At 39.1% G+C, this 21,558-nt stretch overlaps 2 protein-coding genes across 10 annotated transcripts in view; one reads left to right on the forward strand and one right to left on the reverse strand.

The window, feature by feature from the left end:
- BTBD10 (BTB domain containing 10) overlaps positions 1-10,716 on the forward strand; it is a 31,061-nt gene extending 20,345 nt beyond the window's left edge. For all 5 annotated transcript variants that reach the window (XM_075502103.1, XM_075502101.1, XM_075502102.1 and 2 more), the window contains 7 exons: positions 493-686; positions 1,352-1,637; positions 3,979-4,081; positions 4,846-4,966; positions 6,101-6,298; positions 7,697-7,807; positions 9,287-10,716. In XM_075502103.1, the coding sequence (XP_075358218.1) occupies positions 533-686; positions 1,352-1,637; positions 3,979-4,081; positions 4,846-4,966; positions 6,101-6,298; positions 7,697-7,807; positions 9,287-9,597 (1,284 nt within the window). In that variant the 5' untranslated portion in view covers positions 493-532 and the 3' untranslated portion in view covers positions 9,598-10,716. The remainder of the gene's footprint in view (positions 1-492; positions 687-1,351; positions 1,638-3,978; positions 4,082-4,845; positions 4,967-6,100; positions 6,299-7,696; positions 7,808-9,286) is intronic.
- Positions 10,717-10,763: 47 nt separating this feature from the next.
- Positions 10,764-21,558, reverse strand: part of BMAL1 (basic helix-loop-helix ARNT like 1) — a 53,742-nt gene continuing 42,947 nt past the window's right edge. For all 5 annotated transcript variants that reach the window (XM_075502097.1, XM_075502098.1, XM_075502095.1 and 2 more), the window contains 7 exons: positions 18,807-18,913; positions 18,320-18,470; positions 17,640-17,728; positions 15,622-15,730; positions 13,758-13,851; positions 11,973-12,075; positions 10,764-11,409 (listed from right to left, as the gene is read on the reverse strand). In XM_075502097.1, coding sequence (XP_075358212.1) covers positions 11,249-11,409; positions 11,973-12,075; positions 13,758-13,851; positions 15,622-15,730; positions 17,640-17,728; positions 18,320-18,470; positions 18,807-18,913 — 814 coding nt within the window. In that variant the 3' untranslated portion in view covers positions 10,764-11,248. The remainder of the gene's footprint in view (positions 11,410-11,972; positions 12,076-13,757; positions 13,852-15,621; positions 15,731-17,639; positions 17,729-18,319; positions 18,471-18,806; positions 18,914-21,558) is intronic.

The following is a 21,558-nucleotide window of genomic DNA, read 5'->3' on the forward strand; positions in this document are numbered from 1 at the left end:
AACTAGTTTAAGGCTGACCACCTTTGTAAAGGGCAAGTTGCAAAAAAAGCGAAGTCAGTACTAAAAGCCTGTGCTCTGAGAAGGGTTTTCCAAACAGGTTTCATTTGGAAAAAATTACCCCTAACTTTTAATTTCATGGTTTGGTTAGAACATTTAATTTAATAGTAAGAATCAAAATAAAATGCTCAGTTGTATTTGACTTACCTGTTCTGGAAGGGATTTTTGTGGGTACAGGTTCACAGGCAGGCTCAACTGATCAGGCAGTGTCTCGGTAGATCACACAGCAATAAACAGGTAATTCTTGTTGCCTACTTAATGCTCGAAATCACTGTTCATGTTTGTAAATATAAACATGAGTACAACAAAGAAAATGGAGGTGGATAATACTAGTCTTCAAAACATGTACATGGACTGCGAATGCCTTTAAAATTTAAATATATGATGTTTCTGAAATTTTGCAATGCTGAAAGTTTCTCTTATTTCTGTTTTCAGCACCTCATCTCGTATTGCTAAAGGAATAGACTACACAAAAATGAGTCTCCATGGTGCAAGTGGTGGACACGAGAGATCAAGGGACAGACGCAGATCAAGTGATAGATCTCGTGACTCATCCCATGAAAGAGCAGAATCTCAGCTCACTCCATGCATCAGGAATGTTACTTCACCAACAAGACAGTATCATTCTGGTGTGTTCAGATCTATAGCATTTCAGGCTTAAAATTCTTAAACTTAATTACTATTTTGTTAAAAGAATACAATAAAAAGCATTATTTGTTGATGCCACAACATACAGATTTGTTATATGTGCCCTGGGCTGGGAGTACCCTTTTTTGGTAGGTCATAACTTTTTCTTCAATCTGCAGTGTGTATTCCTACATGATGCTCTTATTTAGTTCAAATCACAAGAACAATTTAATTTTTCTAAGATAATTGACTGAACACTTCCCCTTTACTTGGTAGGGTTTAGATATTTAAAAATACAGGAAACACTACTTTTTTTTAAGTGACAAAACTTGGTTTCTTTCTTTGAACTACAGGAATAAACACCAACTGTGGCGCATAGCTTCTATACTATGTTGAGTTGTTTTTTCAGTACTAGAATGCTAAATTTTTCTTGTAAAGACTTTGGGGAGATGAGCTTGCTTTGATGTCTAGGTGGTAGAAACTTCACGATCTCATCAATGGACGGTTATTTTTGAAGGTTTCTTTAACTAGAATAGACTTAATAAAAGAATTTGTACGTACCAAGTTGCCATGTTTTGTGTCTGGAAAGACATAAACTGCATGGAGCGCATGTAAATCTGTAATTTCCCTTCCTGTTTTTTCTCCTTCCACCTTATCCCCACTTAAGATCGAGAAAAGGATCACAGTTCATCTCGACCAAGCAGCCCTCGTCCTCAGAAGACTTCCCCTAATGGTTCTGTTGTTAGCATGGGGAACAGCAGCAGAAACAGTAGCCAGTCAAGTTCAGATGGGAGCTGCAAGGCTGGTGGGGAAATGGTATTTGTGTATGAAAATGGAAAAGAGGGAGCTCGGAATGTAAGAACTTCTGAACGAGTAACACTCATAGTGGACAACACCAGATTTGTTGTAGATCCTTCTATCTTTACTGCACAACCTAATACAATGTTGGGCAGGTTTGTATCTTTTTTTTTCCTTAATCTCTAACTAAAGAGAGCCATAAATGCTTTGTAGATATTAAAACTGTTTAAATAGCTGTTGAACTCATATTGCTACAGCGGATCTGCTAACATTTAGTATTATCAGTTTGCAAAGGTCTTTAAGTAAAAATCAGATGTAAGTTCTCCTCTGTATTTGGCAGAGATGCCAACAGATGTCTATTACCTAGAGGCCAAAGAGTTCATAAGTAAATTAACATTTCATGATGTACTCATTTCCTTCTGTCTTGCTGGGCATTGCTTCTGTATTCAGTCTGCCTCATTCCATCTCTTGTTTTAAAGCTAGTTGCTTCATAAAACAAAGTAGTGAGTATAGATACTCTCTTTCAAAGTAGCAAGGAGGAAAACCTTGAAGGAATTTATTTTGCCTAATGGGCCTACCCTGACAACATTCAAGCCTAGCATGTTTATCTTCTGAAATGCTTTTTGGATAGGGGAATGTCAAATAGTCAGTATAACAGGTCAGAGCCTCTCAGCAAAGAGACCTAACACTCTAAAGTGGTCAATAGTTGAATGAAAGTCTCTACAATATGTGTGTAATATTTTCTGTAGAAACTACAATGAGCAACATATTTAACATGTTTACTTGGTGGGAAAAGTTTCTACACTTTACTTGCTCAAATACTGGCTGGTTTTGCATTGTCCAGATGTGGAGAGCACTGCTTCTAAACTTGTGGCAAGAAAGAAATGAAGGCTTATGTCTGTGTCACTTTGGATTTGGCTTTTTCACTAAAATGTGGCTGCTTCTCAGCTCATAAGGATATAATCATATTTTAAATACATATATATAAAGCTGTTTGCCAAGGTGCAGGTAATAAATATGAGTAAACAATTTCTGCTTTGTTTAAATCACTACTGTGGGGGAGAAATAGTACCTTGGTTCCCTATTTTGTGAAAAGTCAGGGGGAAGAGTTACAGAGAAAGCAAAAACTGCTTCTCTGTGTAAACAGTAAAGGGAAATAAATAGAAGTAATCACTAATAGAATTAAATCATTGATGTAAGGCATTCGTATATGTGTAATACATGCATACATGTATACAGGTAGAGATCCAGGCAAACAAACTGGGGGTGTATCAGTGTGAAGTTACGTGGAGAAACAGTTTCCTTTTTCATGCCCAGCGTCAGAGAAAGTGGTGCTGGCTAACACACTAGATTTTTTGTGTGTGTGTTGCTGAGTTATTCTCCCTTTGGGATTGGTTCAAGGAACAAGCTTATTTTATCTTCTGCTAATTCAAAAGTAGGTTAATAAAGATAAGGAAATACTGCTCTAAAACACAAGTTATTTATAAACCCGCTTTCCCCCAATGTCAGTTCATAGGACACTAAACAGGAACAGCTTAGCTAGTATGTTCTCGGAGGTAAAAGTAACTATAAGAAGAATGTATTATTTGCCTTAAGCCTATATCCTGTTAAACTGCCTTTTCCCTAAATATTATTTCTGGTCGTGAAGAGTGGTCAGAAAACGCAAGTCAAATCATGAAGTGACAAAAGTTACTTCATTCTCTGTTATAAATGTGCACAGTACACAAACTCTCTTTCTTTGGGTTGTGTGTATGAAAGCAAAGCTTTGCCATTGGGGTATATTTGTAAATAAAGAGTAGATGGCAATACTTTTTGTAAGCATAGCGTGTAATTCTGTATCATAGGTGTGTTTTAAAAAGTCAGCTTTTTTTTCCCCCAGTGATCTAATGGGATACTGTAGATACTGTTTGGGACTTGTAGTTTTCTCCTTAGTGTAACTTTCCTTGCATCCTAGTGGGGAGAAATATGCTGTACATGCTACCCTTAAGTATGGGTATCTTCTATCAGAATGTTATTTTAACTTTTGAATTAACTAAATCTTTTAAATTAATTTGAGGTGAATTGCATGTACTTGAATGCTAAGTTCTGTTTCTTAAACTACCTCAAATGTCTTTAAATAATGAGAGTTCCACAACAAAACCTGTTCTTCTGCTACATCACCTGACAAATGCCAAAGATGACTTGTTTTGGGTTCCCCCCACCTTTGGCACTGGCAGGAAATGGTGTGGTCTAACCTTTGTTTTGATCAAAGGATATTGGCAAGATAAGACTGAAGAATAAAACTAGACTTTCCTGAGTTGCACTACCCTGCTTTTTGTTTTCTAGTATTCTTGCTAAACATAAACCAAACTGAACAGTGTACATACATATGAGATAGAATAGATTGGTTTTTCCCTGCCATTTCAGTACAATTTTTGACATTTTACTTTTCAGATTTACAAAAAAAAAAAAATCGTAGTAAGGAATTCTAACCAAATTACTTTTATTCTTGAGCAGGATGTTTGGGTCAGGCAGAGAACATAACTTTACACGTCCTAATGAAAAAGGAGAATATGAAGTTGCTGAAGGAATTGGTTCCACTGTGTTTCGTGCTATTCTGGTGAGTTTTCTTTAAGCAGGGGGAAAAAAGGCAGGGGCAAGTACTGTTAGGACAAGCACTATGAATATTAAGAGGCGTAACTTCTTGATTTAGCCTTACTTGCATATCTGGACTTTGTGGCTGGAATAATACTGCTCTTCTGTATTGTTCTCTAGAGGGGAAAAAATGTTTGATATGACACCCCCCCTAGGTTTGTGCATGTGACCGCCAGGGAGAGAGAAAGCATGCATGAAATGGACCAAAAAACTGTTGCGTGCCAGAAGGTTGTTCACGTTCTGCTATGCATCTAGTTCACCTAGTTCAGATATATTCAGCCCTTCTTGTGCTGAAATTAAATGAAACAGAGTACTGGAAGTCAACCTACTGGAGGTAAGAAGAGAAAAGCAAACTTCAGTCTGAGAAGATGGCCCCTTATGTATTTCATATCTACACAAAGAAGTACAGCTGCCATACTGCTTTGTCAGCAGAATCGGAATAACAAAAGCTGAGTGAAGTATACATAAAAGACAGTATACACGCACCAAAACTATCAGTATCAATAGCTGTCACTTAAATAACAATTTTAACCAGAGCTTACTGCTCTAGAAGCAGCTCAGAAAAATGATAAATTTGAGGACAATAAAATTCACAAAGTTTAACATATGTTGCTCTCTTATATTTTAGGAGGTTTGTTTGTGGAGAAAGCATCCTAAATGAAATTATGAAATGTTTCTGTCCGTGAATGCTAAAGTGCATTTTGTTTTTTGTTTACTGCATTGCTGTAGGATTATTACAAGACTGGAGTGATACGCTGTCCTGATGGGATATCCATTCCTGAATTGAGAGAAGCATGTGACTATCTCTGTATATCTTTTGAGTACAGTACTATTAAATGCAGAGATCTCAGTAAGTACAGAATTTATTAAAATAATTTGAATTATACAGACTAACTTAAGCAAATATGGGGGCGGGGGGGGGGCTAATTCCAAATTGTATCCTTTACTGAAGTAAGGAACATGGCTGATACTATACATAAGCAAAATCCATCCTTTTTTCTCTCTTATGTAATAAAGCTCCAAAGACAATGATGTACACCTTTTGAAAAATAATGTTGCTGGTATTTCAGTATCTGGTATTCAGATATTTTTCTGCTGTGGTCAGCTCTGTGGAATACTTAAACTATTGATGCATTTGCAGTACAGATACAGTAACATTAAGTGGTATCTTTTTTTGCAGAGGAGAGGGAGAATAATTTATTCAACTCCTTGCTTAAGAGAATTAGCCTGTGTTGCTAACAAAAGTAGCACAGCTTTGCTGGTGGTGTGAGGGGCATCATGGTTCCCAGTGTGTAGTGTCTCCTCAGCTCCTTCCTTCCCTGAGCACAGCCAAAGTTGTGGCCAATGTTTAAATGACCTGGCCTGTGTCTTTGGTTCCTATGATCTCATGGTGTTTGTGCAGAGCAGAGCCTGGTGCAGGGCCAAGCGGTGGCGTTCCAGCTGTGAGGTCTGCATGGGGCACCTGTGCCTTCACTGGCAGTGCCGTGACCTCACAGCATGTCACCTGCTGAGTCACAGTCTCTGTGCAGTTTGTCCTTAGCAGAAGGATTTAGCAGCTCATGCTATGAGGGTTTTGAGAGGCTTTGTTTTTAAGCTGCTGCTTATGAAAAGTGGGTTGCATGCTCTACTCTTTCAACAACCGGCTTAAATAATGTTTCTTTTAGGAAGCCCGAGAGGAGTCTTACACACAATTACCAAATGCTTAGCAGTAGTAAAACATGAAGGAGGTCTCCTCAAAGTCACTCCACTGTCTGCCCAACATAATGTTAATATCTGCAGGACAGTCCTATTAGTTTGAACTTCTGTTGTGGCTTCTGGTAAACATTTGAAAAAGTTCTGATCTTATACAAGCTGATAGACCAAATGTCTTTCCAGCTGTCTGCAGTAAATAGTACCAAATAAACACAACTGCTGTGTTTCTTATTCCTGCCTTCATTTCTTTACCAAGCTTTCAAATGTGCCTATGCTTAAAATTTTATTCCAGGTGCTCTCATGCATGAATTGTCAAACGATGGTGCCCGCAAACAATTTGAGTTTTATCTAGAAGAAATGATTCTTCCATTAATGGTAGCCAGTGCCCAAAGTGGTGAGAGGGAGTGCCACATTGTTGTGCTGACAGATGATGATGTTGTTGACTGGGATGAAGAGTATCCTCCGCAAATGGGAGAGGAGTATTCACAAAGTAAGTTTATTTTCATTGTTTCCACCAAGCCACGCTATGGTAGAGGTAAATGTGCTCATTTAACTAATCTGTACATAAGCACTGTTAGTGAAGTCTTTACAACACCCTAATGCCTCACAAAAACTTAGTTTGGGTAGTTCTGCTTAATATTTTGCTCACAAAAGCATGTTGCATGTTACATTCAAGCCTAAAAAGAGAAGCTGATTTTTATTATTAAGGTATTGTCAATGAGGGGGAAGGAAATACTTTTTCAGAAAGAGCTTGATGAGAAAAATGGGTAGGAGTCATGTTTACTGTGGGAGAATAACTAGAGGGTTGGGTTTTTTTCGGGGGGGCAGGGAGGGGAGAGTGTCTGTTAGTATTTCGGAAGTGTAACAGTTCGGTGTAGAGATGAGTTAAAAGCACCTGTGAATGGAGCACCCTTCCCTGTGTCGGTGCTGTCCCTGTATCTGAAAATGTTCCTTCAGTGTGAAAACTTGAAATTCAGGGTTTTGTGGGGGCATGTAGGAGCTTGAGATGCTCTTTGTACTCCAGTAGTATAAAATCTTCTTAGAAGTCTCTCGAAGTATTACAGTTTTTTGTTGTTTTGTTTTGTTTTTTTTAAATAAAAAACCAAACCACCAACACCAGAAAAAAAAAAAGTTACATTTTTGGAGGATGCAAACCTTCATCTCCCAAAGAAGGAAGGGTTGCTGTGAATATAGATCAAATGCGGGAGTTCTAATGTAGTAACACAATTGGCTCAGGTTTCTGGGACCTTTATGTCTCAAAGAGGTCAATTAAAAATACCCGCTACCCTAAGTAATTAGTTAGGCACACACTTGCCTTTTATGTTTATACTTTTCATGAACAGTTGATTTGGATCTCTGCAGCTGTATGGGATTGATGGCCCCGGTCCCTTCTTTTAAGGTGCTATAATTGACATTTCAAAGTTGTCCCTCTTGTTCTGCTTCACAAGTCTGGGTTTTCTGAAACTGATTTGCAGATCTCTCTTACATAATGGCAAAGAGAATGGAAAGATTTTTTTAATGTCTGCAGGAATTCCATCAAAAAGGGAAAAAAATTGAGATGTCTCTCTTGCAGAGGTGGGGGTGGGAGTGTATAATGTGGTTTGCTCTGTGAATTGTCCTATTGCATTCCTAAATCCAACAAAAAACCCCTAGGTGTATAAAACAGACTGAATTGATGGAGGAAGAGACATGTGCAACCAACCCATTTTACAGTCCCTTCAGCCATTTTTCCTCTGATTTCTTTTGGGTATTTTGAGGAGTCCCTCCCCCTATCCTGAAACAGAAATACTGGAGTAAAGCAAAACAGTGAAAAAGATAAATCTTTGTGTTTTAAGACTAGAAGTTTAAACTTTGAACACTGTTTTTCCTCATTAAAATGTATTTTTAGTTATTTACAGCACGAAGTTGTATAGATTCTTCAAATACATTGAAAATCGAGATGTGGCCAAATCAGTTCTGAAGGAAAGGGGCCTCAAGAAGATCCGACTGGGCATTGAAGGTAAGAGCAGCATTGCTAACTCTTTGGGGGGAAAAAGGTCTGCTGCACTTACCTGCTTTACGATCATCTCTGCAGTTGAAGAAATAAGGGTTGGTATCGTCTTTCATATTGAGGTTAGATGATAAAACAGCCAGAGGGGGAGTGGTACCCAGTAAACAACTGGTCCAGCTAGAAAACCCGATTACAGGCTCATGACTGGTCTACAAGATGTATCTAGCTGCTAGACTGTTTGCAGAGTAACTTAGGTGGTTTCTACTGACTTAGAACTTGTCTCTCGTGCCATTTGTCCTTTAGTTTTCACACAAAATCTTCTCTGTACTTTATTTGAAGTAATGATGCATTTTTACAGCTTTGTGTATTCTGTTCTTGGTCTGGTGTCCTTTTCAGGGCTTGAAATGAAAAATTTCATGTTAAGTTGCAGGTAAATACTTTCTTTCAGGAAATACAAAACTATCAAATGGATCATTGAAGTGCAAAGAAATACTAATCTGAAATAAACATCCTGTAATTCAGGAGGCTGATCTGTAAAATGTCAGCTCTGGCTTTGTAAAAGACAACTACCTTAAGTAGTCTTAGATTTTTATCGTGAATGTAAAAACTGTGTTTCTTTGCATTTCATTTTCCTTCTGATTGTTGACCCAAATATTTAAAAATCCAGCCTTTATGATTTGCAGGATTTCTATAATTCACTCACCACGTTGTCATAGTTACGTTTCTAATTTGCCAACCAAAAGCAAATGCTTTTAACTGCTTGTGACCTCTAAAATAAGTAACTAAGTTCAGCTGAACAAGGTGTGAGCCTTCAGACTGACATGCCTTTCAACTAAACAAGGACTGGTTTTGTGTGTAATGCTGGCTAATACCAGATTATTTCTGCTGGCATGTCTTGTTTTAGACAAAGAACAGCTGTTTGACTAAACTTTAATGCTAGTGCCTCATAATATGTACCTTATTGCTTAGGGAGAAGAGAGAGATGACTCGAACACAGCATAACCAGAATTGATAATTAGTCTAAAACAATGTATTTTCATCATTTGGGAGACCTGGGAGGAGTGTGCTAGGATTCTACTTGGAAACTTAAACCACAGATCAGAGCAATGCTGTTCTCTACTTTTGAGATCTCATTTCCTGCTTTCCATGCCATGGTGTTTCAGAAACAGCTGGCTGCTTTTGGCTCAAAGAAGGAGCAACTAGCTTTGCCTGTAAAGTTTGGAAGAGTTGTCTTGTGGCAATATATTCGTTATCAATAGCACTGTAGCCTCTTTCCTTACAACTTGGTTGGTAGTTAAACTGCTGACTGTGTGTTCTCCTTGCATAGATAACCTTAAGGACAACATGATGCCATCTGTTTCCATTCAGGATGTTGATGGTGACAACAACTGACCTTCACTATGCTTCCACATGCTGCCTTTTTGTAAAAGAAAACCCTGAAGTAAACAGTACAGGAAATGTTAACTTCTGCTGTGCTCTGTTTCTTAGGTTACCCTACATACAAAGAGAAAGTGAAAAAGCGACCGGGTGGAAGGCCGGAGGTGATTTACAACTATGTCCAAAGACCATTTATTCGGATGTCATGGGAGAAGGAGGAAGGAAAGAGTCGGCATGTTGACTTTCAGTGTGTGAAAAGCAAATCTATTACAAATTTAGCAGCAGCGGCAGCAGATATACCCCAGGACCAGCTTGTGGTAATGCATCCTACCCCCCAAGTAGATGAGCTGGATATTCTTCCTATTCATCCTCCACCTAATAACAGTGAGATGGATACGGAGGGACAAAACCCACCACTCTGATCTAGACTCTTACTAAAACAAAAGCATGCTACTTTAAAGTGACTCTGTACTTGACTCATACTACACTGCAAGTCAGTCTTTTCCATTGTGTAACAGTGTTTAGGGTATTGCAGTACAGGCCTTTGGAAAGACCACAGGGAGTACCTGACTTTTTGAAAGAGTACAGATCAAACATCCTGGGGTTACAGTTACATACATGTATGTGTTTACCAGTAGGTTTGTGACATTGGTGATTCGTATGCTGGACTGTCCTCACTCTTAAGCCCATCAAAAACAATGGGATGCTGGTGGCTAGTTGTACATCCATGTTGTTACACAGGGGTTAGAATGCAAATTGGAATTGATAGTAGCACTTTACAAATGGTTGATAAATGGAATTTGAAGCCATTTTTTATAAATGTATTGCACAATACTAACAAAGTGCTTCTATCAAGTATTAACTGTAAATAGTTTTGCTCTGAATAGATTGACCCTTTTAAAGTTACTGTATATGGTTGAGCACAAAACTACTTACTATTGGGTTTTTGGATTGAGGACATGATTCAATTACCCATGTAACATCTTGTTAAACTCTAAGTTCTTTAGTGAATTTTTTCACTTGTTTGCAGCGTGAGCCATGTTCAAAAATTGTGAACAATGGAGAGGGGCTTTATCTTAAATTTTGCCTTACCTTAATCTGTTCACAAATATTTATTTAATACATTTTTCATAAGTGTCATGAAATAGGAAAATGCAAATGGTTCATTCTTCATTTATTAATGATTGTAAACAAGTTTTTCATGCAAATAAAGTTTCCATTATTTTAATGGGTTTGAATTATCTGTGAATGAGACTAAGTATGTGGATGAACTCTGAAAGTAGTTGCTTTGCTTTCCTCAGGGAAGGAGGGTTAATAAGTGAAAAACAGGTATTTCTTACAGAGAAAGCTGGTAATATCAGACTATCTTAACCTACCTTACTGTTGTGTTTTTCTAAATCTCAACTTGAATGTAGGAGCTTCTCTAGAAACTTAGTGTAGTGACAAATCATGTCAGTGTATGTAAGGCATTGTTTTTCCTCTCTTCTCCCCCAAGGCTAAAGAAACAATAAATAGGCAACTGCTTCTAGCATGCACCTTCAGCAGGGTTTTATCAAATTTATTTATCAAAGTAAATGCTCCATCTTAGAACAAGGGAAACATTTATTTTAAAAATATTTAACTGTCTAATACATTACACTTTAACAGTATTTATAGTAAAGGATTCTTACAAGAAAGAATAAACAGCTTTATGGTACAATTAGTATAAGAAATATCCACATGGGGACTGTTTTGCAGTGTAAAAACACACCATACATCTGAAATGGTCATTTGCATATAAAAGCTACCACTGATGCCAGTGAGTTGCACAGTGATTTAAAAAAAATTTCAAACAACAGAATCCAAAATATACAAGTATTGCAAGCTATACACAGCTAACCAAATCAACACAGAACACTGTAGCAGGTTATTCCACTTTGTCTGAAGTTACAACATGGTAGGATGAGTTGCATTCTGATACAGCTTTTATGAAATTCATACATAAAAGCTTCTCAGTCCAACAAGTTTCACAGACTGTAGAACTCCACCAATAAATGCACTTCGATATTTGGATGTTGAAGCCAGGTGCATCATTTACAAGGGCCATGGCAAATCACTGAAGTCTACAGGGCCACCCAGACCTGCATCTGCTTCAAGAAGGCTCATTATTACTGCCATTGCTGCTTCGTCATTGCTAGGGCTGCTTGATCCTTGATCGTTGTCAATCATATCAATGCCTATATGAGAGTTCTCCCCTGTAAGCATACATACAGTAAGTTGGCAGAAGTTCAGCTTTGTTTTGTTCACTTTACTTGCTAGGGGCACTTGCCGTATGACTTGGAGTAGAATATCTGAACAGGGAGTATTAGTCTGTTTGATATCCAGATTGCCACAGTTTCAGAATACAGGTCAGAATACAGGTTAGGTCACTCCTCAGCAGTGACCAGTATACCTAGTAAGGACAACCTTCAAAAATAAGTCTAGATCAACATCTAGGTGTCAGCCTAGCCTTTCTTCTTGTTTTCAGTTGTTTAAAAGTGTTCACAAAAAGCAGGTGAGGAGTTCAACTAATTCACACTGATTCAACAAAAGCAGAGAGGCAGAGGTACTATCTAAAAAAAATTACAATATAAAGTAACCTAGCAAAACAGAGGGCCAGGCTGCTCTTGTAGTCGCCCCTTTAAGCAAACAGAGGGGGAGGTTATGGGCTTTATGCCTCAGCTATAGACTGCAGATAGTGAAAGCAAGTTACTGCTAAAACCAATCATCTTGTTACAGTTGTCTGTATGTGTTTAAGCTGGTATTGGACTTTACTTACCAAGAATAGAGGAGTTGTCAGAATACGGGTAACCAGAGTTATCTTGGATTTGCCCAGACAGTAACCCAGCTGAAGAAATGTCTGGAGTGCCACCATTCAAGATCTTGAAAGAAAAAATAGAAGCCGTAAACCAGCATGAAATGTTGCATTAAGTGTTAAATTGTCCTGTACTGGGATTTTTAATATAGGGAAGATGGACTTCCTGGGAAAAAAACAAACCACACAAAGCACCAAACCAAAACCCCAACACCTAAAGGCTAGCTAATCAGACTAGTTGTGAACTAGGAACTACTTCCTCTGTATTATGCCCATCAAGCAGATGTCAGATGGATAGTATATCACTACCAGAAAGGAAGAGATCAAATCAGTACTACATGCTAAACTTCTGAAAGTAACTCCTGAAAAACTACTAGAAAAAGTCCTCAGGGATTTCTGTGGGTCATCAGTGTAAGTATTCCATCTGCAAGTGATAGTAATTACAGCTAACACAGAATGCTTTTGAATTTACAAATACAGTGTATGTAAAGTACTGTCAACTAAGATCCTTCATTTGAGGAGTATAATCCTCCCAGGTAGAGACAGACTGCATGAGCTGAGTGTTGCTCCTGGATCATAAGTCTAACCATGTTTTGGTACAGAGCAGCACAGCACTCCTTTGTACAGCAGAGCTCTCCAGAAACAAAAGAACCTTCTCCATGATTCTTTAACAGCAAGGGAACAGCTGAACTTGAACCATAGCTTTGAACTGCTCAGATGTGTGTACACTGGAAGGTAAGTACTTGTGAGCTTCCTTCTGAAGGCAGCCATCAGCTGGAGCTTGTGTTGTTTCTAGCAAACAGGCTAAGGAGAAATATTAAGGGGGTACCCTATTAGAAATACACAACTCTTCATGTGTATTTTCCTTTATTCTGTTACAGTAGCCCTTATTATACATAGGTGTTGAATTACTGTAGGGCAGAAGGAGCAAGAATATCTGTTCCCAGAATTACAACTCAGTTTGTTCCAACTTCAAGTTTTATTTCAAGAACAAAGTAAGCCAGGAATAGACACAAATATTTACTGTCAGCTATATGCACTGGTACAAGCAATTCTTATGTATAGTCATCATCATTTCTGGCCAAAAAGAGGTAAGTAAGTCTGAGGCAGTGTTCGAATGCACAGAATAAGGATAATAAGGATTTGGATAAGTGCTCTTCTTGCCTTGAATATAACTACCATAAGCAGCAATTTACTAGACAACTTAAATGCAGCCAGTGCAAGTGTTCAGGTGGTTAAGTGTTGGTAATGGTATGTGAGTGCTACTCAGGCAATCTTAGAACGCGGCATGGTACATGGTATTGATTTTAAAATAAACTGTCAGTGCACAGTAAAGCATCCGATTGTCATATTTTGTGCTACAGAAGTACAGTAAAACTGTTGTGACTCATTTAAGCACAGTCAGTGCTCAAATGATAGCAATTCCAGTGTTCACCAGTATGTGGTGTTAAAGTGTTTTTGGAGGATCAAGAGATGAGAGCTGTTTCTTGCAGCTCTGTTAAAAAAAAACCCAGTGAAAATCTGAAGAGCCAGGTGGATTTCAAAAGCTGCCAGTGTTTAAGAACTACTGGTCTCTGCACTTTAGGGGCTACTGTAAAGGGATTTCGGCCACCAGAATACTTTGACTTGCTGTCAGACTTTTTCAGCCAAGCAGCCAGGAGGAGTTCAATACCACATGTAGTTTGATAAGCACGACCTCGTGTTGCTTGCCACTACTGCTACAAAACTGTTTGTAAAACTTGTTCTTACCTTCTTGCCCCCTGGGGAGGATGTGTCAGGTGGTGGTGTGCTGGTAATGTTCAGTGGACTTGAACCACAGCTAGAAGGTGATGATCCTCTTATCCTAAAACATGGATAAAATAGGGAATTAATTTACCAGCAACTTTGAGACTCAGGTGCCAGAGACTTGGAGTTTCAAATGCCGACTTTAGTATCGCGTGGCATAAGGTGTTAAAAGCATGAACTTCATTTTTGTAATTTCCTCACTTTTTCAGCGTTACTCAAGTCAGCAGGAGCAACATTTTTATTTGCAGCTAGATAAGTAGTTGTGTGTAAACTGTCCAGCTTGCTCAGTCTGCAAGCTTTACCTCCTCCCCCTCTTTATTTGTTTCTGTACAGCCTTCACAGAGAGTCAGAAGGAAAAGGTTCTGGGTACTGAGGAAAGCCTCATTTTTTGTATTTTACTTCAATTTAGACCAGCTAAGAATTCAAGCTGCCTCAATGGCAGTAACCTAGACTCCTTAAGTGAGCTACTGCTACAGAAGTACACTGGACACTTGATGCAGTTGTTAATTTTTTTTTTTAAACTGTCCAAAGCAGCATTTTTCACTTCAATTTTCAATAGCTTGATCAAATATCTTTTTTTAATTAATGAATAATGTACTAACTGTAGAACCAACAAATCTCTGGACTAAAGGGAGGAGGGGTAGTTACAGAGGAAAGCAGTGGAAATGGGTATCTTATCCTTGGCAGAGTTCCCCTGGGAAAGCTGAACAGAAGGCAGCTTTGGAAAATAGTAACAGCTGCTGAAAAAGGACTGGAACTAACCCAGGGTCTTGAAATGAAATGAAAGCATGGGTGGAAAGCTATACTACTACACTTACTGAGGCTAATTAAGTGTTTTACAGCTACTAAAAGGGATGGTTAAGTTTCAAAGTATTGGTTCAGCCTTGGTGTGGCTTCCCCCCCCCCCCTTCTTCCTATTCTTACAGACAGGAAAGAAGCCTTATGTGATAGGTCTGCTGTTCCCTTAAACAGTGATGTAAGTAGTCTCTGGCTTGCAGCAGAAACAAAACTATGGGAAACAGACTGAACGTTTTCCTGAATTGCAGCTCAGTATGGTTAAATTACTGCCACTAAACATCTGCTGGATGAGGCTGCTTTTATGGGAAGGGGAACAATTCCCAAGAGGAAATTCATGAAGAACAGGGATCATTAGCCAGTAGAAATTAAGTGATACCCACTGAAAGTAGCTGCTCACACAGGTGAGAGAGACAAGATGGCTGTTCTGAGAAACAGCTACATGTTACTGCAGGGTGCTACAAGACTTCTTGTTTACACCAGAGACCTACATCTTGACTTTTCGACAGACTGCCCCTGGGAAGGCAGAGCTAGCTTAATCATTGTGTCCTTGCTCAGAGAGCTGTGGGAGAACTGCACAAGCTGAACTTACATATCTAACAACTCTAAAAGCATCTGAGCAAAGTGGATCACATGAAAATAAAAATTGCTTTTTTGGCACGCAGTCAATCGCTTTGGCATTGGAGGTTGTGCCACTTACACCCTTAAGTCATTGGAAAAAGAATAGTCTGGAAAAGAATTTGTTTCTAGTTAGCTGTTCTTTTTAACTACTGTTTCTGGTAAACAGATAATTACCACCATTACAAAAAAGTTCCAATATTAGTCTTTTACAGTAGAAAGCTGGAAGGCTGTAGCTTTTTCATTCTTTCACTATGGGCTTTGACTGCCTCAGGTGTTCTGAATAGGTATCTGTAGCTGTCTACTTATAAAATGCAATTGTATCATTCCGTATTCAGCTTGAAGAAAGACACTCTTAATTTCCTCTTAAAGAACAATACTGATTTTCCTCTAACTTCATACCATTTTCTCTCACCTGTGAATCTCCATGATTTCTTCAGCAATCATCCTCCCTATTTTACCTGCCCCAGCTCTTGTTCCACCTGGAATTCCAGGCACAGTAGGATGGGTCCTTTTTGGGCCACCTGAAATGAGTGGGTATTTTAAGGTCAGATATGAGCTTGCAAACCTTTTCCAAAAAGTATTTGTGTTTAGGCATGTTTTGACAAGCTGCAGGACCTTCTGAACTGTATTTATTTGCAATTCCACCAACTGGTGAGTACCTTCAAATGTATGGAAAGCTCTGACTTGCACTGAGCTATGCTATGTCTCTTAGACATCCCTCTGCACCAGCAGGTACACAACATATCCTGACTCTTATCAGAATCTGGCCATTTCAAGCATCTGGTAGTACCCCTTGTCCAGAGCTGGTAAAGAATAGCTTGTCAGACGTGCTTTATTCTGTGCCTGAATAGGCTCATCTCCAAACATGTTTGTTCTTTGCTTTGTGTGAAGAACTTGCCAGCACATATTCTATTCAATACGGGATAAGCCCAAGTTACCTGGCCAACATAACCAAACCCCCTGTAGGTAACTGCAAGTAGCTAAGAATGGAGGAAAAAGTGAGGTCTGAACAGTTGGAAGCTCACTGTTACTTTAATGTGATTTGACACTTGTGAGGTAGTCAGGAAGGAGCCCGATATACTCCAAGGCATAGCAAAGAACAGATCACGTACTGAAAGGGCAAGAAAGCCCTTAGCATTGCTTATGCATAATGGATAACTGCCTTCTTTTAGAAATTCCTATTGAACAATAGCAACTCTCAGTTTCTATGGCTCAGACCTATCAGGAGGTGAGAAGGTTCACCTAAAGGGTCATCAGATCCTTAGCAGAGCCAGAACCCCTTGAACTTAAACTTCACTAAATTAACTTTCTTTTCTGGGGACAAGAACTGTCAGTATGATGATATTATACATCTGTTTTCTTTTCAAAGGTTGTGTTGTGGCAAGAGCAAGCTTATCCTATTGTAGGACAGTTTGTTCTGTATTTTTTTTTCCATTCTCAGAAGGCCCAGACACCATGTTACTGCTGTTACTCTACCTTCAATTACTAACCCTCATGCCTACACGGCAGCTTCTCTTCCTGCCACTGTCAGCTGTCCCATGCTTTGCCACCCTTCCTCCTCCATAGTTTCAGTTACTGAACCTCATTTTTCAGAGCAGAGATAACTGAGAAGCCCAGCTTTGCTGAAGTCTTGCACTGTTCTCCTACACATATTGTCTACAACTTATGAAGTAATTCCAGACATGCACAATATCCTTGCTCTAGAGCTGCAAAAGCACAGCTGCTAGAAGTAGTGTGTAGTAAATAGGGCCTCGAAAAGCAATGGTTCCCAACTCTTTGGAAAGAATCTCAGTATTTTCACCATCTTTCTTTCCCCGTCTTTCATCCATGGGCTGTCACTGCATCCTTCTATTCTACCTCACTTCCACCCTGCTCCAGTAACACTTCATTATTAAATCAAGCTCTGCTCCACATTATGCTGCATGCCACCCGTTACAAAAGATGGTTCAGTGATCTGCAGCATTCATAAGACCATGGTGATTACCAGAAGTCAGTCTTCGTGTCTTGACAAGAAGTCCGTCAAATCAAGAGCAGGTGAGGGGCAATAAGCCAAATGGCCAAACTATATTTATGATCCATTCACTCCAAGTAGTCATCTGCACTGACCACAGCACGTGAATTCACTCTGGGACGATGTACGAATAGCGCCATGCATGAAGGCAAACATTTCTCCTCTTGTCACTCCTCGAACACTGTTTATACTTGCTTCTTTTAACTGGCTCATTCACTTCTCTTTCACCAGCTTATATCCAAAGCTGGTATTTAAGTTCAACAGGGCAAGAACTGCATTAGTACTTTTTTGCCCTAAAACTTATTTTTCTTTAGGATTTTAACAAATTCTCAATGCAAGCGTGAAGCAAATTTGTGCATGCAAGATTAGCTGCTAATAAGGCATGACTGCCAGTAACTTCCTCACTGTACAGTAGTTACCTTCTCCAGCCTGAAGCACACTGTCCATGCTGTGTGGAGAAGCTGCAAGCTGTGGAAAGGCTGCGTCTCCACTATCAAGTACGTTGGTGCTGTGGATTTAAAGAATTAGAAGAATCAGTGGTAGAAAACCTTGCGAAACAGTCACTCTGCCAGCGTGTCAGAATGGAATGCTTCAGGGTTTAAGTAGTTTGTGAGTCACTATCACCTCTGTGAAAGAAGCACTGTGACTGACACCAAGGCTAGATAAACAACAGAAATAAAACACCATGTTACAACTCAAAGTGTGCAATGCAGAACCCAAACAGCTTCTCTCATAAGAAATTCCTCTACACCAGTTATTCTACTGCAAAGTCACTGCACCTGTACAGAACCCTTAAGGAAAAAGAAAAGGAGGGGGGAAGTTCCTACATAAGCAAAGAAATGCATCTCCTGTAAGTCCCTACAAAGACTGGAACCCCAGGTTTTCCCAAAGAAAGAAAATATTTATATTTCTACAGGCTTTAATAAACATATATTAAACTACTGTAATTATTAAACTAATTTCCCTCTCCCCAGGTATGCATTCTGGGTGTTATCTGGAGAAGACACCTATTGTCATATAGAAGATGTGACAAATCTCATCAGAAAACAGGGCAAAGCAATCAGCATTTACATGCATCTGCTAAGGGAAAAATACTTACGAAACGACTGTATTTGTTGAGACAATGTATTCTACTTCTTTGGTCCAAGGGTTCATGAAACTGAACCAGCGACTCCGCAATGTAATAAAAGAGCCATCTTTTATTTTAAACTTGTAGCAGTTAGTTGTAATTTTTTCTCTTGTCTGCAAGACTGAAGACAGACAGAAAGCAAGTAACCTTGAGTCAAACAGGCACCACGACTACATAAGCAGAGCCCTTACCAAGGAAAACTCAGTTAATTCCTCCCTTCACCCCTGTTTCTGCAGTCACCCCCCTCACCCAACCTGAACCTCAAATATTCACTAAAAATCCATGGAAGTCCAAGATAATCATATTGTTTGGTGCGCACACAGCACAATGTTCTTAAATGAAAGCATTGGCAAACAGAGGGACATCCAAATCTTTTCAAGTTTGTTTGCTTTTCTTAATACACAATCGTTTCCAATATTTTTACAAAATTTCTTTACTGAATTATTAGTAATCATACCTTGCCTATGACATTCTGCAAGATGTCCTATATCATCTTGATGAAAATATTCGTAACACGAAGTACCTAGAAGTTCCTGGGGTAAGTATGCCAGAATGGCTGTTGCCCTTGGGGAAGGGAGGTAGAAGAGAAAAAAAATTCATTTCAAGTTGAAGTATTAGTGACAGATTACTAAAACTCACACTGAATTTTGGTAAGGCACAAGTAAGGCAGAAATTTTCAGCTTAGAAGGTAAAAAAATTCATTAAGAATACTCTTTTTAATTATCAGGTAATTAAAAAAGTACATAACACCAACAGCCCTCAGGTATTACATTTGACCTATCACCACTAGAGGGGATGTAAGACTTTCTAAATTGCTTTGGAGGTATATTGTAATTCTGAGAATTTAAACCCGAATAAAGCTGCCTCGTAGCAGCTACAAGATAATACAAAGCTTTCTTCATAAAATGCCATTGAAAAATAGACATCAAAGGTTTGAAGAACTGCTGTGTTCCTCTGTGTACCCACGGTGCTGCTGCTGCATAGAGGCCAAACTGTAGCATAGCAAGTGTTTCAGGTGCATTTTCGCCCCTCAAGACACAAGCCTTAAGAACGGGACAAAATAACACCCCACCAAACCCTGCACCCACACCCATAAAAAAGGTTAACAAATAGAATTTTCCTGAATAAGCACTAAGAGACCTACTTTGTGTCTCTATTTTAAATTAGACAGGAGCACGAAGCAACTTCTTGTTTCATCAGAACCAGCCACAAAGTCAACTCATTTTCTTCCTCATCAGAAAACTTTAGAATGAAATACACCTGCAATCTGCAACATGGGAAAGACATGGATTCCTGATCTGCCTCTCAAGGTAGTGGTTCAAGGAGCTGTTGGCAAGGATGAAGGACATCTCAAGAAACTAGGAAAAAAAAATGACTTTGTACATCAACTTAGTAACCCAAGCTTTAAACTAAGTCCAAGAGGAAAAGGCAAAGCAGCACTGCAGGTAAGTGACAATGAGCTATACAGCAGCCTAACACAAGGTGAATGGGTCATTCTTGACAAGGAAGAAGCTATAATGGGCCAGTATGCTAAGCACCCTAGAGATCTGTATGTTAAAACAAGACAATTACTTCTTGAGTTGTTAATGATTTAGAAGCTGTAACAACTTTATTAGGATAACTCATCTAACCCAGAATACTAAGATGAAAAACAACAGATGTGGAGGGGTGGGCAGGGAAGAACTGCTGTCACCTTGTACATTAGGGACTTGTGCGCTTGCCTCCAGCCCCCAGAAGACAGCATAAGAGAGACTTTTGAGGGTATCAGGGAGGGACAGTACATTACTGCTACCATGGTGCAAAGAACAGGGCCACCACCTGGGAAACCATTCTAAGACTTCCCAATGAAGGAAGAAACAGTTGAGAAAGGAACAAAGCAGGACAAGCCATCCAGGAAGACCCTGAAATGTGCACCATTTCATTTAGAAGATAGAGAACATTGTCAGAATCAAATCTGCAGGAGCCCGAGAGAAGCTGCTCAAGAACATCAGGATAGAAAGTAACATGGCTGAATGACTCCAGGGTAAGAGTCTGAGATCCTCACTAGAAGAATGGACAGCAAACAAAACGAGTGAGCTACAGTGAACTTTCATTTTGTACATTTCTTAGAAGAAAATTTACTGAAGGAAAAGTGGTAGTTCCTCAAAGAAATCAGTATAAGATTCACAATTCCAAACTATTCCAGTGCAAATTAAATAGGAAGGGTAATAAGGAACAAACCTAGGTAGATCCATCACCTCTTCTGCAATCTCAAAAAAGCCCTAATGAAGTATTATAAAATATAGAAATTAGTACACATTAATAACTATGAATAAGAACAGCAGGAAAAGCATTGAAGCACAAAAAATGAAGTGCCACTGGCAAAAAAAGTGTTTAAATGCAGGGCATTTTTGTATTTTCCCCACACACACTAAAAGCATTCAGCACCAACCACGTGGCTTACACCTGAAGTCCTCATTGACAGGGAGCTCTTAAGACCTCAGCCTTGGAGAAGGAAACATTACAAGTATTCATGAGAGAACTTTTCAAACTGGCTTTTGTCTGGTGAACCTTATCCCAAGACACTTAACCTGCTGACAGCTCCAAGACTGCTTTGATGAGTTCTCTCAGAGCCTGTGGAGAACCACAAAGCAGCAAAATGTAGAGTCTATCTTTAAAAAGGAAGAGCCAGGAACCAAGTCAACCTTATTCCAAGAACTGAAGTAACCAAGCCTTTTAACAGCACTGCAGTGGTGGGAAACCTGACATAGGTGGGTAACAACCAACATGGGCACCTGTAAGCAACTTGTCTAGCCTTTTAAGTTTACTTTCATAGCAGGATAAACAGGCTTTTTGGAAAGAAGATGCACCAAATTACAGCAGATGTCAAAAGACCTAATGAATTCAAGATCTGATCATATTCTGTTAAGCAAGGAAGGAAATGGTTCTTTCCCTTCTTGAATTTCATCCTTTATATTTCCTTAGCTTGCTTTTCCAACTTATCAAGGCAACTCTGAATTCTGAAGCTGTATATGATATCATCTGCATATATAATAAATTTAATCTTATTCTCAAATTCACTATCCAGATTCATTAAAAGTACTGAGAAAGTAAGAGGTGAGATGGTTCTCTTTAAAACTCTATTCAGTGCAGCCTACCATTTTGACAGTGAACTGTTAAGTAGTTCTCTGACTGTGGTAGCCCAGCTAGTTAGTACATAATCTATAGCA

The sequence above is a fragment of the Mycteria americana genome, chromosome 5 (genome assembly GCF_035582795.1).
Source record: "Mycteria americana isolate JAX WOST 10 ecotype Jacksonville Zoo and Gardens chromosome 5, USCA_MyAme_1.0, whole genome shotgun sequence".
Taxonomy (NCBI): Eukaryota; Metazoa; Chordata; class Aves; order Ciconiiformes; family Ciconiidae; genus Mycteria; species Mycteria americana.